Source organism: Mustelus asterias, chromosome 16, assembly GCF_964213995.1.
Source record: "Mustelus asterias chromosome 16, sMusAst1.hap1.1, whole genome shotgun sequence".
In the NCBI taxonomy this organism is placed as follows: domain Eukaryota; kingdom Metazoa; phylum Chordata; class Chondrichthyes; order Carcharhiniformes; family Triakidae; genus Mustelus; species Mustelus asterias.
Window position 1 is genome coordinate 37,991,183 of NC_135816.1, and position 17,439 is coordinate 38,008,621.

The window sequence follows — 17,439 nt, forward strand, 5'->3', positions numbered from 1 at the left end:
CTACTGAAGTTATAAGCCATGGATGCTGAGGATAGCTCTTTGCCAAGCCTGAATATAGTGTCATGGCTGCTGTTATTTCACTCTGCAAGATTCCTTGTCAGATATAACAAACAACATAATGTTCTGCATGTGTCACAAGGTACAAGATTTCCCTCCACAGCAGACATCTATTTTAATGACAGTGATTTATATCTGCAAATAAAGCTTTCCTTCAAAAGGTGTATCACCCATAGGAAAACCTTCAAAATGTATGAGATCTGGGAGTATAATTCACGTCGAATGTTTGCTCCCATTATGGAGACCTCTAAATATGCAAGTTAAACATTGACTAAAGAAACAAATAGTGTCTTCTATTTTAATAAAGTGAGCACCGTGGAATGGTACTCAGGCTGGTTCCTGGACAATGACCAATGTGTACAGAATGCTCAGTATTGATCACATGCCACCTGAACATTGAGTTGAAAATCCATTCCTTTCATGAAGACACTAAATGGAATCTTGCCTTCCAGTAATAAATTGTCTTTTTCACAATAAAAGTGAAAAGATACTTCCCCTTGCACATATAATGGTTGTTACTTTTCCGTCTCCCACCCCCACCAATACATGCAGAATGCATGATGCAGATTGTGTCATCTGTGGTACCTTAGGAGGAATTTGTGTACTTTGCTTTTATTGTGCCACAGAATCTCATGAAGCACTGGCAGCCAAAATAGATCTCTTCTGGCATGGCACGAATAGTGAAAGGCACAACACAATTACCTGAAGATTCATACAGACTCAAAACATCAATTGTTTCTCTCTCCACAGACGCTGCCAAATGCTTTTCCAGCATTTTGTTTTTATTTGATTTCCAGCATCTGTTGTATAACAAAATGCCTGTCATTGTATTTATCAACCTCTGTCAAACACATCTACCTCATCTCATGTAGCCAATTCATTTGCCCTAAAGAAATACCCATCTTCACCTCTTTGCAAGACGTAGCCACCAAGAATAAAGTATAAGAAAAACAAAGATGGAGGACTAACGACAAAAACCACTAACGTATGAAGCAAAATGCAGCCAATGATAATGGCCGATGTCAAAAAACTTAACTGTTTACAATATTTTCTGCACCTGTTCCGGGCAGTTTAATGGTCTATGTACCTGGATCACCATTGTTTGCAGATCTTCACCATTTAGAAAGTATTCTGTTCTATCCTTCTCAATCCACAGTGGATGACCTTCACTGATTAGCACTACTGCTTCACTACACCAGGGACTGGGGTTTGATTCCAGCCTTGGGTGACTGTGTGGTGTTTGCATGTTCGCCCCGTGTCTTTGTGGTTTCCTCCAGGCGCTCCGGCCTCCTCCCACTGTCCAAAGATGGTCATTTTTATTTATTAATTTTTTTAATGATCAATTTGTGATTACTTTTTTTGCTCAGTTGTTTCTTTTCATAGGTCAGCTTATTTTTTCCATATTCATGTTTTAATGTTGTGCCAAACTTTATCTTTAAAATGTTCTCACTGTCGTCACCCCCTCCCCTGGTGTGCGAAAAATTGAAATATGGACGTCCATGCAAAAAGGTTGGAGAAGTTTCTATAATTCATTCTTTTGTGTTAGAAAATATACGTCAGTAACATTTTATCAGTAACAAAAGTGTCCAGAGGGGCAATTTTTTCATAGAGGGTGGTGAGTGTCTGGAACAAGCTACCCAAGGTAGTAGTAGAGGCGGGTACAATTTTATCTTTTAAAAAGCATTTAGATAGTTACATGGTTATGATGGGTATCGAGGGATATGGGCCAAATGCGGACAATTGGGATTAGCGGAGGGGTTTTTAAAAAAAGGGCAGCGTGGACAAGTTGGGCCGAAGGGCCTGTTTCCATGCTGTAAACATCTATGACTCTATATAACTTGATTAGCAAGGAAACTGTGTTCCATCTAATATGTTGCACTGAAGAATTACTTGTCTAGAAGTTACAAAATGCAAAAAGCAGAATATAGAGCTTTTCGGTGAGAAATGTCTAACATTACAATGATCATCTGCTTGTTTTACAGTTTGTAGAAAAAAATTCAAATATCAAGATACAAAGAGTCTTTTGACATTTCTCGTTGTGTTGCTTGAACTGGTCATGAAGCCTTCTTGCGTCGATGTATTGGCCTTGGGAATCAATGCAATTTACTCCTTTCGGCAGGCCAAGGACCAATTAGTGGAATTAAGAGTTAACATCCAGAGGATTCATGGTTTCTTTAATAAGTCAAGGAACTAGAAAGAATAACTTGTGAATCAATAATCCAATTTCTTTAATGTCAAGGGGCAGGTTATACAGTTCAAGGACAGTATAATCAAAGCTGTTCAAAATATTTTGCCTGATTCTCCGGCCTGAATTAGTTGAGCACACTCAAGAGTCATGGCTGAAAACTAGGTTTCTCAAGTAAAATGAAAGGACAACTTCACTGAAAAAATATATAATAGTAACAGTCCTACTTTTGGAAGCACGGGTTAGTCTTTTGGACATAAATATCAGCAAAACAAACTTATTTAATAATCTCCTTACTGTATTTAGAATCTTAAAATGTATTAGTAAGAATGTGATAATAAAAACATTGCTGTTGATACCAGTGTTTTCTCTTTTGGTTTCCAGAGATTTGTACTAATCTCATTTTTATGCCACAAATATTGGAGCTGACAATTGGGACATTTTTTTATACCTTACTATGTGAAGAATTATACATTGTTTATTCAGTACACAGACTGTATGTGGTGTAGTTGCGAGTGATGCGGCATCCTGGATACTCAAGTATACATGTGCATAACAGTTCTTAACTCTTTTTAAATAATGTACCAATATAACACCAATTGTTTTTACAAAACAGAAATGTGTGATCATTTACATATGAACAGTTTATATGTGTCATGGAGCAGTGTGGAGGAATAACCACATTCACAAGAAAAAGAATTTGTAAAGTGACCTGCAGATACATTAGCATAGAAAGAAATGATGCAAGTAGGAGTGCAGCACTATTTTCAGTTCAAATAAAATAATAATAAATACTCTCCAGACTATTAGATCTAGATATTCAGCTGTATGTTTCCCATTTTTCAGTGGCTTGATAGCTACCCATTGTGAGGAAGTACAGTCTTGTGAACTGGAAATGTGTACATTACCATCCTGACAATGGTCACAAAATTGACATGTCATGTCCACGCCCGAAACACATCCTTATCCCCTTAACTTTTCAAATAAGGGGCCAGCTGCATACAAGAAAAACATCCAGTCACATCAGCAAACAAGGCAAGTTTTAAAAAAAAATACCTGAACGTACAGCACGAACAAAGATCAATATTTCCCCCCAACACACACATATCTGGCCCCAGCAAGTCACACTCGCTTTCAACCAGCATTCCAAACTTTGTTTAGGACTGGCTCCTTCCATGTGCAACTCCATCCATCCTGGATCACCGCAACACATGTTCCTGCCACCTCGAGTTCACTTAACAGAGGGCCTCAGCGACACAAGTAGCAGCGCAACCTCCAATTGTGCTTCTCCTGCGAGCTTAAGGCCTAATATTGGGGTGCCTTGGGCATTACCATGCAGGTTCAGGGATCGTTTCCTGCGTTCCTACATGCCCAAAAATAGTTCTTTCTGAATTTTTTATTCATAAATGCTGCCCAATTTTCTCATTCATTTCAGATTGCTAGCAGCTGCAGTATTTACATGTTATTCTGCTGATTTACCAGGTTAACAGAATGTTCCCCAAAATAAACATTATTAAAATATAATTCAGCCGTATCTGAAGCTTGTGTTTCTTGTGCATTATTCACAAGATTGATGGGGTCAAATGTTTGTCTCAATCTCAATTATTTAAAAAAAAAACAAGTTTAAGATCCAGTGGTACCTTAAACTTTTATGTTTCCACTACTAATATCCATTACATATTTTATAAACTTCCTGACAAATGTTTTAAATTTGACTCTCACTCATGTTTGTTGTCCGACGTTGGGTTTCCATTCAAGTAATGGTCCACATTCACCTCAGTTTAATATCAGTAACTAAATTATCAGGTTTCATTTCAAATGGATGGGGGAGGCAGTGATGTTGGGGCAATGTTAAACGTTAAACACCATTACGTTAAACGTTAAACACCATTTTAGGTGTTAGGATCAGAAATCCAGAGGCCCAGGCTAATGTGTTGGAGACAAGGGATCAAATCCCTCAACAGCAGCTGGTGAATATAAAATTTAATTAATATATTTGGAATTAAAAGTTAAATTTTAAAAAATTAAAACAGTGACCACGAAACCATTGCTGTAAAATAATGCCCTTTAGGGAAGGAAACCTATCATCCTTACCCAGTCTGGCCTACATGTGACTTTAGACCCAGAGAGATGTGGTTGACTCTTAACTCCCCTCTGAAATGGCCCAGCAAGCCACTCAGCTGTATCAAAGCACTATGAAGAAACCACAAAGGAATGAAAGTGGATGGACCACCTGGCATTGAACTACGCACTGGAAATTACAAAAGCGCACCAGCACTGACAATCCTGCAAAATCCTCCTTCCTAACATTTGGGGGTTTGTACCAAAGTTGGGAGAGCCGTCTCTCAGATTAGTCAAGTAACAGCCTGATCCAATACATTAGAATGTCCCAGACACCACCATCACTATCTTCAGTCAAGGTAGTGGCGCAGGGGATATAATCGAGGGGGAGTAGCCCTGGGAGTCCTCAACATCAACTCTAGATCCTATGAAGACTTATGGCATCAGGTCAAACAGGGATTCCACTCCGCCCAATCTGTGGATGATTCAGTACCCCTCCACATTAAACACCATTTTAGGGTCGCTTGGGCACAAATAAGGGGGGAAAACTGACTTAACCTTGATATCACCGAACTACCTATCATCAATGCATCTGCTGGTAAGAGTGACCACTGCACAGTTCTAACAGAGACTTAGTTTTATCTTCATATTGAGAAAACCTCCATTTTCTGTGGCACTACCACTGTGCTAAATGGGATAGATTCCAAACAGATCAACAAGACTGGGCAACTGTGAGGCACTGTGGCCATCAGCAGAATTGTACATAACCAATAGTACCAGAGACTTGTGCTCCTGACTTAGCCGCACCTCTAGCAAAGCTGTTCCACTACAGCTACAACACTGGCAATTACCTATGTGGAGAATTACCTAGGTGTGTCCTGCTCTCAAAAATGGGACAAATCCAAGCCAGTCAATTACCACCCCATCAGTCTACACTCTCAATCAGCAATGTGATGGTTGTCAACAGTGCAATCAAGCGGCACTTAACTCAGCAATAACCTGCCCACTGATGCTCAGTTTGGGTTCTTTCAGTGTCACTCAACTCCTGGCCTCATTATAGCCTTAGTCCAACCATGGACAAAAGAGCTGAATGCCATAGGTGAGATGAGTAATTGACCGAATGTGACGCCAAGCAGCCCTAGCAAAACCGAAGTCAATGGGAATCGGGGGAAAACTCTCCAATGACCGGAGCCATACCTAGCACAAAGGAAGATTGTGGTTGTTGGAGATCAATCATCTCAGTCCCAAGACATTACTGTAGGAGTTCCTCGGGATAGTGTCCTAAGCCTAAACATCTTTGGCTGTTTCATCAATGTCCTATTCCTCCAAGATAAAGGTTTAAGTGGAGACATTTATCGTTGATTGCCCAATGCTCAGAACCATTTACAACTTCTCAGATACTGAAGCAGTCTATGTTCAAAACAGCAAGGGCTGGACAATATGCAGGCTTGAGCTGACAAGTAACATTTGCACCACACATGTCAGGCGGTGACCATCTCCTCTTGACATTCAATGGCAGTACCATCTCTGAATTCCCCAACGTCAACAAGGACCAGAAACTGAACTGGAACGATTATATAAATACCGTGCCTATAAGAGCAGATCAGTCTGGGAATTCCATAGGGAGTAACTCACCTCCTGACTCCCCAAGACCTGCCCACCATCTACAAGGTGGAAATCAGGAGTGTGATGGAATACTCTACACTTGCCTACATCAATGCAGCTCCAACAATACTTAAGAAGTTTCACACCATCCAGGGTAGAGCAGCCCTTTTGATTGGCACCCCATCTACCACCATAAACATTTAGCCCCTCTACCACTGGTGCAGTGGCAGCAGAGTACACCCACCTCTAAAATGCAGTGCAGCAATTCACCAAGACTCCTTAACCAGCAATCTCTATCACCCAGGAGATTTTAGTTCAGACAGGCAGCATGGTCGGTGCAGACTTGGGAGGGCCAAAAGGCCTGTTCCTGTACTGTAATTTTCTTTGTTTTAGAAGGATAAGGGCAGCAAGATGCATGAAAACAGCACCATCAGCAAGCTCCACCCCAAGCCACGCATCATTCTGACTTTGAAATACATATCAAAATTCCTTCACTGTTGCTGGGTCAAAATCCTGGAACTCCCTTAGCTACACTATGGGAACAAAGAATAAAGAAAATTACAGCACAGGAACAGGCCCTTCAGCCCTCCAAGCCTGCCCGACTGAACTAAAACCCCCTACTCTTCTGGGGACCATATCCCTCTATTCCAATCCTATTCATGTATGTAAAGGGACCCCTTAAAAGTCACTATTGTATCTGCTTCTACTACCTCACCTGGCAGCGAGTTCCAGGCAAAGATATTCCAGTTATTCCAACAACAGATGGACTGCAGAAGTTCAAGGTGTCAAAGCTCAAGGGCAATGAGGGATGGGCAATAAATGCTGGCTGAATCTGCAACTGGCTGAATCGGAAGGCTGAGCCTTCAACATGTCATTGATGAAGACGAACAACTCGCCAAGGCCATCCCCACACCCCCACTTCTTGCCTTCAAACAACCGCACAACCTCAAACAGACCATTGTCCGCAGCAAACTACCCAGCTTTCAGGAGAACAGTGACCACGACACCACACAACCCTGCCACAGCAACCTCTGCAAGACATGCCGGATCATCGACACAGATGCCATCATCTCTGTGAGAACACCATCCACCAGGTACACAGTACATACTCTTGCAACTCGGCCACGTTGTCTACCTGATACGCTGCAGGAAAGGATGTCCCGAGGCATGGTACATTGGGGAAACTATGCAGACGCTGCGACAACGGATGAATGAACACCGCTCGACAATCACCAGGCAAGACTGTTCTCTTCCTGTTGGGGAGCACTTCAGCGGTCACGGGCATTCGGCCTCTGATATTCGGGTAAGCGTTCTCCAAGGCGGCCTTCGCGACACACGACGGCGCAGAGTTGCTGAGCAGAAACTGATAGCCAAGTTCCGCACACACGAGGACAGCCTCAACCGGGATATTGAGTTCATGTCACACTATTTGTAACCCCCACAGTTTGCCTGGACCTGCAGATTTTCACTGGCTGTCTTGTCTGGAGACAATACACATCTTTTTAGCCTGTCTTGATGCCCTCTCCACTCACGTTATTTGTTTCTTAAAGACTTGATTAGTTGTAAGTATTCGCATTCCAACCATTATTCATGTAAATTGAGTCTGTGTCTTTATATGCCCTGTTTGTGAACAGAATTCCCACTCACCTGAAGAAGGGGCTTGCAGCTCCGAAAGCTTGTGTGGCTTTTGCTACCAAATAAACCTGTTGGACTTTAACCTGGCGTTGTTAAACTTCTTACTGTGTTTACTCCAGTCCAACGCCGGCATCTCCACATCATGAATCTGCAATAACATCCCATGAACGAAAGAAAACAAAAAATGCATCCTTTCAAAATGGATAATCACATTCCCTCCTCTCTTTGCTACCGAGTTCAGTTTTCCAAAGGGAATCACTTTTGGCGTTCCTTTTTAACGTCCACATGGCTTACTTTGGTGACTAAAAATGCACAGAATATTTACTGTGATCACGTACAGTTCAGACAACACTTGCTCTAAATTTTAATCGAAAAGGAATTCACTGCTGAAAATAGCTTAGCTGCACAGTTTCATTTCAGTGATAGTTATAGGAAAGATATAACTCAAGGAAGAAAAGGACAGTAACAACAGGAATACAAAATTGGATGAATGACAGGAAGCAGAGAGTAGATAGGTGGTAGATGAAATTGAATGGAGAAACGTAAAGTGATACATTTTGGCAGGAAGAATATGGAGAAACAGTAAAAGAGGTGACTCTAGAGAGGCACAGGAGCAGGTAGACCTGGGTGCATATGCACATTAGTCATTGACAGTGGAAGGGCAAGCTAAGAGAGCAGTTAATAAAGCATACGGTATCCTAGGATTACTAGGGGTGTAGAGTACAAGAGCAAACAGGTTATATTGAACTTGTATAAGACACTTAGACCTCAGCTAAAGAAATGCATCCAGTTTTGGGTGCCACATTGTCAAAAGGATACGAAGGCATTGGAGAGTGCAGAAGAGGGTTACGAAAATGGCTCCAGGGATAAGAAACTTCAGTTATGAAGACAGATTTTGAAGTTGGAACTCTTTTCCTTGGAAAAAGCAAGCTGAGAGGAAATTTGATAGAAGTATTCAAGATCGCGAGCGACCTGGACAGAGCAGACAAGAAAACATTCCCACTCATGAAAGGAGAGAGAATAAAAAGGCATAGATTTATAGTAATTAGTCAAAAAAAGCAAAAGCAACAAGAGACAAAAATTCTCAACTGCGAGTGGTTATGGTCTGGAACATACTATTCTGGTATGTGATGGAGGCAGATTTAATCTAGGCATTCCAAAGGGAATCAGATGATTATTTGAAAATAAATGATCCATTGGGTTACAGAGAAGACAGGGGAATGGCACTAGGTGAAATGTTCAGACAGCCAGTGAAGACATTGAATGGCCTCCTTCTGTGCTGTAACAATTCTGAGTTTAGTATTTGAATTGCTGTTGATGTTGTTCCAATTCAAAAGGATACATTAAGTGCCAAACTATGAATGAATATTCCTAAAATCTCTAAATTTCACTCATCACTATTGATATCATTTGATTTTAAAGTGGGAACACAATGCACAGTGTAAACAAAACACTGGTTGATGACCAAAATTTTACAAAGCCTAAACATATGTTATCACATGCCTTTTCTGCATCAAGCAAGACCAGAACAGCATCCAGGTTTAAACTGAAAAGTGATGAGTAACATTCACATATCACGTGTCAAGCAATGATTCCCCCAACAAGGCAATTTACCTAGTGAAAATTGAGGCAGCGTCACTCTGGAACAGAGAATGACCATTTAGCCCACTGAGTCCATGCCAGCTCTCTGTACAGGAATGCAGTCAGTTCCATTACACTGCTCTACCCACAAAGCCCTGCAAGTTTATATTCCCTCAAATGCCCATCCAATTTTCTTTTGAAATCATTGATGGTCTCTGCCTCTACCATCCTTGAAGGTAGGAGTTCCAGGTCATTACCACTCTCTGCATCAAAAAATATTTCTTCACACTCCCGTTTCCCTTTGCCAAGGGTTTTCCCAAAACCAGTGCATGTTAGTCCTTGTACCGTTGGCTAATGGAAATGGCTTTTGTCTACCTTATCGAAATATCACGTCCTTATACATATCAGATCTCCCATTGTTCCAAGGAGAACCATCCCAGTTTCCCCAAGCTAATCTATATTGACAGATTGAGTGGTGAGGAACATGGCACATGGAATATAATGTGGGGAAGCGTGAAGTTATTGACTTTGGAAGGAAAAACAGAAAAGCAGAATTTAAGTATTATTACAATAGTGTAAGGTCGTGGTGAGGCCCACCTGGGAGTACTATGTACAATTTGTCAGCTTACCCAAGTAAGGATATAATTGGGAGGAGGTGACTGTTTTACGAGAAAAATTGAATATACCAGGTCTTCATTCTCCAGAATTTGGAAGAATGAGAGGTGACTTAACTGAAACACGTTAAATTCTTAAGGGGTTTGATAGGGTAGATCATTGGAGGACCTTCATCTAGACTCTCCAAAGTCTTCCCACAGTCAGGGAAGACAGAGATGGAATACACCCTGATTTGCCTGACGACTGTAATGCTTAACAAACCATGCATCATTCAGGGAAGATCAATTCACTAGTTTGGAACTTCATGCACCAATCTAAATACCAACCCACCTATCACCAAATAAACAGGTACATGATCTACAGGATGCTATACACTACCTCCCCAACACCGATCTCCACAATGCAGGGCCAGGACAGAACGTGCAAGGAAATACCATCCCAAGTCACAACATCATCCTGACTTCGATCTATATTGCCATCCTTTCATCACTGGGTCAAATTCCGGGAACTTCTTAGCTAACAGCACCATGGATACACTTTCACCTCAGACTGTGTATGAGCATGAGCAAGGAGCAGGATCAGGACATTCAGCCCTTGGACATGTTCAAAGTCACACCACTACCTTCACATGAGCAAGTATAGATGGACAATAAATGATAGCCTTGCCCTACATCCTGAGAATGAATAACACAAAATAAAAATGTTTTAAAATGAATAGTGTATTGCCCACCCCCCACCAGTGTCTCCACAGACCCTGGTCCCATTAACTAAGCTGGAAAGGATATTAGTGTCAAATGGTTAAAACTGGCAATAAAGTCCATTTTTTCAGTTAATGAAATTCAAAACTCGTTTATTATTAAGGTGACCAAATCAATGTGATGAGTTTTGTTGGTGACATTAAGCACATTGCTGAGGCTGTTAAATGACCCTTCAATAGCACAGCCCAATATTCACCATAAAAATCAGGCAGATTGAAAAAGCCTGAAAAACTCTGGGAACATTATTGACTCAATGGAAAAAAGTAAGAACCATACTGCATCAGGCATGGAGAAACTTTTCTAAAATCCTCTTCCATAGAACTTTACAAGAGTGAAAAAAAACACAGCAGGCAACAACTACACCAGTTATCTCAATCCCAGAACTACATATTGATAATACCTCACCAAGAACCTGCTTTTACGGGTAGTAATTTATCTGATCTTTCAGTGTCCTTGGCACATTTATTTATTGCTATCAGAATATCAGCACATATTCTGGAAATATTATATCAGACATATCTCTGCTACATAACGAGTTGTTCACCCACTCATTTGCCTTCAGTGACCATTCATTTTGACATTCTGGGTTAAGACAATTAGATATAGGAATAGGAGGACACTATATGGACTCTTAATAAAACCACGATTGGACTTCTACAACAACAACATTTTCTCAATCTATTCCTATTTTCCTCATAGTGCACTGCAGAATAGAAAATACAGAAAGGCTGAGAGTCCCACTGCACAACCGGGAAAACGTTCTGTTCATCTGGTAGCTCGGCAAGCATGGCTGAGGATAGTTAGGAATGCAGGCCTCAACATCAATTCCAACCAGCAGCAGAATCGAAGATCAATAGATTCTAAAATTGACCAAGGAGCTTCACCTGAGAGAGATCACATTTCAACCAGAAATAGGTGAAATCAAACAAGCTGCTGATTTTTTAAGGAACTATTAATAATTACTGAATTGTGTGCGCTGCTTATTTATTGATGGGAAATTGAACTCACCAATACAGAAAACATTTCCAGTAAAATAAAATTCACATTGTCTGCTTTATCATTAAAAAAGGCAACATCCAACCTATGATCTATAATAAAACAACACACCTGCACAAATGTACTAATTTTAGTGTTATAAAATTAAGACGAATTTTACAATAATGTGCTGTGGCTGAATTTGCAGGTACTTTTATGGTTATCTAATAAACTGTCAATTCATTCAAGTAAATGCCAGATTAATATAGGAAACACTTTATTAAAGAAAATGAAACAGCAAATATATTAGGAAAACTAATTGATATATTAAACTTCCAAATAAATAACCTACATGTAACATGCATTGTGGCAAATCCTACAGTTCACCATAACATGAAACCAAAAGTCCCAGGTCGGCAAAAATGATGGGACATTATGAAGTTCTAGCCATCCATTGTTATGTTACATGAAACATGTTTATCCCAAGCAATAAAACTGCTTTAAACATCCAACACATAGCAGAATGTTATTCCACAGTTTAAATTTTATTGCTCTTACGATCTTTCCTACATACTCCTGTAAAATCTAATTTATCCTCAAATTTGCAAGCAATTTCTAGATATGGATCAAGTTAGTTATCACTATGCAAGAGTGGATAAGATTAGTTAAAAATTTCAACATACCAAAATATACAGATAAATACAGTTTAAAAATTGTATTAAAACTGAAGTGTGGAAATGATACATCAACTATACCACCATACAGCTATATATGCACACAAGAAAACACCTGAAAGTGCTCAGACCATGCATTTATTAAAGTCTTCATATTGTAATGCAGTATTGTAATTTTTAACAATGAATAGCCAACATACTACAGTGCCTAACCATTTTGCTGCATTTTGATACACAAAGACAAACCCAATCATGTACAAAAATGTACACACTATCTTTCAATGGATATTTCTAACTAAGATCGTAGTCAACCTTAAATTTCTGCTTTCAATAAAGGGTCCTTGTGCTGTTTACATTCAGAGGTTTTGCAAGTACTACTTATTAAAATCATGCAAAAAATAAAAGGTAGCTGCTTAAGTTACACATACAGTAGGTGCATGCAATGATATCACAGTTACAAATAGTATTATAAAGCAACACCCATCTTATTTCTTTGATTGACAAGGATACTCAAAAAGTTTCATATTGTTTCCAAAAAAGTTTTTTTTTAAAAAAACAAGATCACTGCACAATAAATCTAACACCTCATCCTGCTATTAAGCAGTCTTCAGCAGTAAAAAGTGGCACAAGTTATACTGAAAGCAGGTATTTCGCATTAAAACACATTCATAAATCAAACTCTGCCAAATATTTCAATTTGCAGAAAAAATCTCAAAAATGTTAATACACTTAGTAAAAGTAACAGCTATTTAGTAAACATTTACTGTATATTAGTGCTTTCTGTACCATTGTGGACAGCAAACTACAGTAACAAACAACTTCAATCTATTATGTACAGCAAGTGTAACAGGTATAACACCTCAACTTTCTGGCTCAGACTCTGTCCACTTCACAAAATGGATGACTGATGGTTTAAGAGGAATTCTACTGAAAATCACTACTCCGCCTTTCTGTTCTGAACAGAGAGTAGCAATGCTATGACAAATGCCAACTGAAGTCCAAACTGAAAATTTTGATACTGGAACTGAATGGGATAAATTAGCATTTTCTAGTTGTGTAATGCAACAAGCACAAATGGAAACAAAATAAATATATCAATCCATTTTTTGCATTCAGTCTTGAAATCTATGAGATGGATTATGGATAGGTAAATGATTCTTGGCATTCTATACTGTATTTCATCAACAGATAACTCAAAAAACATTTAAGTACCCACAGTAAATATATTACGATTATCAATTCCAGAACAAGATGCAATAACCTGACAAAGCATTAGTCAGTACAAATTTAGATACTCTGGAGCCATCTACTATTCATAGCAATCTTGGGGTACAACCTTACCCGTTGCTCATTACTATGTAAGAAGCACCAGAGTAAAGTGCACAAATTGGCTTTAGGCAAGGGTTATGTTACAAAAGAGGTAAGCACCAGTTCCATAAGATAAAGTGTTCAACGCATTGCTCATAGTAAAGATAGTACGGATTATCAAACCAGCTTAAAGTGATTTTGCTGTATCTTGCTTGCTAATAAGAACTTCCAAAAGCCTGACTCTGGCTTTTATACGTTTATATTCTCTGTACTCTTCAATCATTGGAGCACGATCTTCTTTCTGTACATTCCTAGAACATTCAAGCAAATGAGATTCAATTGTAATTTGTATGGCAGTGCTAATTCATTTAATTAATTTTGAAAGACGTGCTGGTTAGGGTGCATTGACCCGAACAGGCGCCGGACTGTGGCGACATGGGGAATTTCACAGTAACTTCATTGCAGTGTTAATGTAAGCCTTACTTGTGACTAATAAATAAACTTTCGTTTTACTTTAACTAACATACTTTGTCCAGAAAGTGAACCAGATTACAAACCTGCATAATGAAAAACACGTTTATTGAACGCTGGAGAGATAAAGCATGTTGTAAATAAATATGCTAAAAGGTTGCTTACTATTGCTACCAATATATGTTAAAGGCCAATTGGCCACTAATTTTGGTGCTTAAAAAACCATCCATTATACCCAAAATCATGAAGTATTACAATCTGCTCTAGAATGTTAATCATGTAGTAGACAACAGGTTCTATCGTAATCACATTCCATAGCAGTTTCTAAAACAGTTTTAGCTCTGTTCTCATACAATTATTCTGGAACAATATTCAAATCAAAAAATGATCACAACTGACAGTGCAGAAACATTAAGAATAATGAACACAGGATTGTCAAAGATTTTAGAAATTAACAGAGCACAACCTCTTAGCCACAAGTAGACATTACCAAAGCAAATTCCCAGCAAAAGCAATTCAGGCAAACTCAAAGCAGCCCAATTAATATTTAGTTAACAATGGCATAAGACATTACACACACAGGTATATGCTGTAATAGCTAAATAATGCTGTTGATGTCACCAGCCAGATTTTTTGGTTTCCAGCAGGTTGAGAGAGGTGGAATGGGAGGTGCATTGTCCACTTGCTCCAGTCCTTTCTCCACAGTGAATCAAGCATTGGCCAGTCAATTAGCGTCCACCAACAGGAATACTAGTCAATTAGCATTGGGAAGGTGGGGCTCTGCACACAATCGTGTGTGTAGGGCAGGATTGGGGTTAGGCCACGAACAGGAATTCAGTCACGGCCACTCATTTAAAGGTGAGCTGGCACTGGATTGGTGACAGCTCAAGGAGAAATCCACATTTGGTGACAGCACTCTTCGAAAAAGACAACATCCATTGCTGTCTTTGAAGCATTGCAGCAGTAGGGGAGAACGCTTTTTCCCCCATTTTGATGACTTACTGTGCCAGCAGTCACTCATTAAGGACATTTGCCAGGGAAGAAACAATGTGAACACACCTACCTGTCTCATTCCCCTTCTGAATAAAGAATGCTGAGGAAGAGAGTCATATTCTACCCTTTAACTCTGTTTGCCTCACCACAGAGGCTGAAAGACAATCTATTTCCTGCACTTTCCGCTTTGAATCCTCACCCACCTCTTGCAGCTGTGATGCCAAATGAAGGGGCTCAGGCCGCGGACAGCCTCACAGTTGGTAGTAAGGGTGATTGCTCAGGTTAAAAGCAAAGCGAATGAGATTTCCCAGCATTTTCTGTAATTGCTTAGGCTTTTCTTGTTTGGAGATGTGTTGATATGTATCTGTATTAAATGATGGTGTATACTTGCTCTTATGCCTTTATTTGCATTGTGTGCGCGACGTCCTGTTTTGGATTTGGATTAACTGCTATCAAAGGGAGTTTTTGCTCTTGTGGGCTGCTCTGAACAGTTTCATTGTGCTTTACCACTTGCACCTGCACAGCCAGCCCTGGCTCTGGTGCTTAGGAATTACAAAAAAAGAGGTAAGTGAGGTAAAGATATTTTCATTTGACAAATTCCACATTCCTAGGCAAAATGCTGCATTACAAGAGACATCACTTTCCCATCTGGTTCGCTGCTGGCTGGCATGGTTCCTTGTGCCTGTCCTCAGACTCACTCCGAGGCTCATTCCATTTAGATCCTGTGCCAGGTCCTCTCCTTTGGAGTGCCAGGTTGTGCAAGATGGAGCAAATCACAATAATTAGTGACACACCAGCTAGAGAATATTGCAGAGAGCCACCTGCGCAGTCCATTTTGAGCAAACAATGGTCTGCGCAATGATACAAATGGGTATCCCTTGTTCCCAAGAAACCAACTCTTCAATGGCTCTGGTGGACAGAACAGGAGTGTCTAAGGATCTAAGAGCCATGACTACTTGAAAGCTGACACACACCTGCATAATCTTTCAACAACGGTCACACACAAGTGGACACTGAAGGAATGAAAACCTTTATGATTGACAAATGCCTCCGACAGGCCCAGTGAAGTCTCAATGAGCACATATGTGCAATTACCACAGAAACATTAGAGAATTCACCAACATATGTGAAGCCACTCGCACAACCTGACTAAAGTCATCTGCGGTAAGGGAGAACAAGTCATTTGCTTGCTTAAACATTGCATCCATGATTACCATTATGCAATGGTGAGCTGAAGCTTGAAATATGCTGTAAAGGTCACCAGCTGGTGTCTGGAATGACCTGATGCACAAAATATTCAAGATCACAAGTCATTTTGAAAGCAACAGGAGTAGGATTCCTCTAGAGCACAATTTTAAATTATTGCCCCAGCTAGCAAATCACAAAGGCAGGTCACTGTCTCCCTGAAGAGACACAGTTTGTGACGACATTGATACTCAGAGCTGAAGGTAATTCATCATTCGCTGGTAGACACTGTCCTCTCCTACCACAAACTGGCTGTTGTGGTGTCTTCTTCTGGACCTTATGCAGCAGCAGGTCCCTCGCTTGCCTGGTCTGCAGGGTGTACCCGTCCTCTATTGGAGGAGCCTCCTCTGCAGCACACTTCCCAAGGGATCACCGAGCTCTGGTTCCTCTGTTGGAATCCTCACCCTCGCAGAGTCCCCTTCCCCTCACTCTCATTTGTAATGCCAGGCTAAAAACAGTGAAGAAATAAATTCTAACAACGGTCTAATGCTGCCACCTTCAGCAGCAGACTCTGCATATATATGCAGCCATGATCCCATCTGCAAGCTTTTTCATCTGTCCCTTGTGCCAACATCTCGTACTTGGTGCAAATAACTCAACTATTTTTTCCATGCAACCATTAAAAATAGAGCAGGCAATATAAAATTGCAGTCATTTGCCTTTTTAACAAATTCAATAGTCTAATTGTTTTTTGTCAAAATGGCATATGGGCTTCAGATTTCAGCACCCACTCACCTTCTGTATAATGGAAGACTGGCGAGATGATACTGGATTTCAGATCCAACTTCATTACACTGGATTTTACCAAGCCTTGATTTGTGGCTATAAAATCAGCCCTTTAGTTCCTTGTTTGAGCAGGGGAAAGAATGGGGACAATGTATAATGTGGAGGGCAGATTAAAACTTTCCTTCAGGAAAGCAATTGAATGACAAGAGGTGAAAAGTACATGAGGTGCACTATATGTGGTTATCGATGGCAAACGAGGGACCTGCTGCTGCACCAGGCCCAGAAGAAGACACCACAACAGCCAGCTTGTGGTAGAAGACAGTGTCTACTGGCGAATGATGAATTACCTTCAGCTCCGAGTATCAATGTCGTCACAAACTGTCTCTCTTTAGGGATGATGTGGAGATGCCGGCGTTGGACTGGGGTAAACACAGTAAGAGTTTTAACAACACCAGGTTAAAGTCCAACAGGTTTATTTGGTAGCAAATGCCATTAGCTTTTGGAGCGCTGCTCCTTCGTCAGATGGAGTGGATATCTGCTCAGAGAGATT

The 17,439-nt window shown here is 40.3% G+C and overlaps 1 protein-coding gene across 7 annotated transcripts in view; it reads right to left on the reverse strand.

The window, feature by feature from the left end:
* Positions 1 to 11,727: 11,727 nt before the first annotated feature.
* The window catches only part of fam13b (family with sequence similarity 13 member B), a 108,693-nt gene continuing 102,981 nt past the window's right edge, over positions 11,728 to 17,439 (reverse strand). For all 7 annotated transcript variants that reach the window (XM_078230960.1, XM_078230957.1, XM_078230958.1 and 4 more), the window contains one exon: positions 11,728 to 13,765. In XM_078230960.1, the coding sequence (XP_078087086.1) occupies positions 13,642 to 13,765 (124 nt within the window). In that variant the 3' untranslated portion in view covers positions 11,728 to 13,641. The remainder of the gene's footprint in view (positions 13,766 to 17,439) is intronic.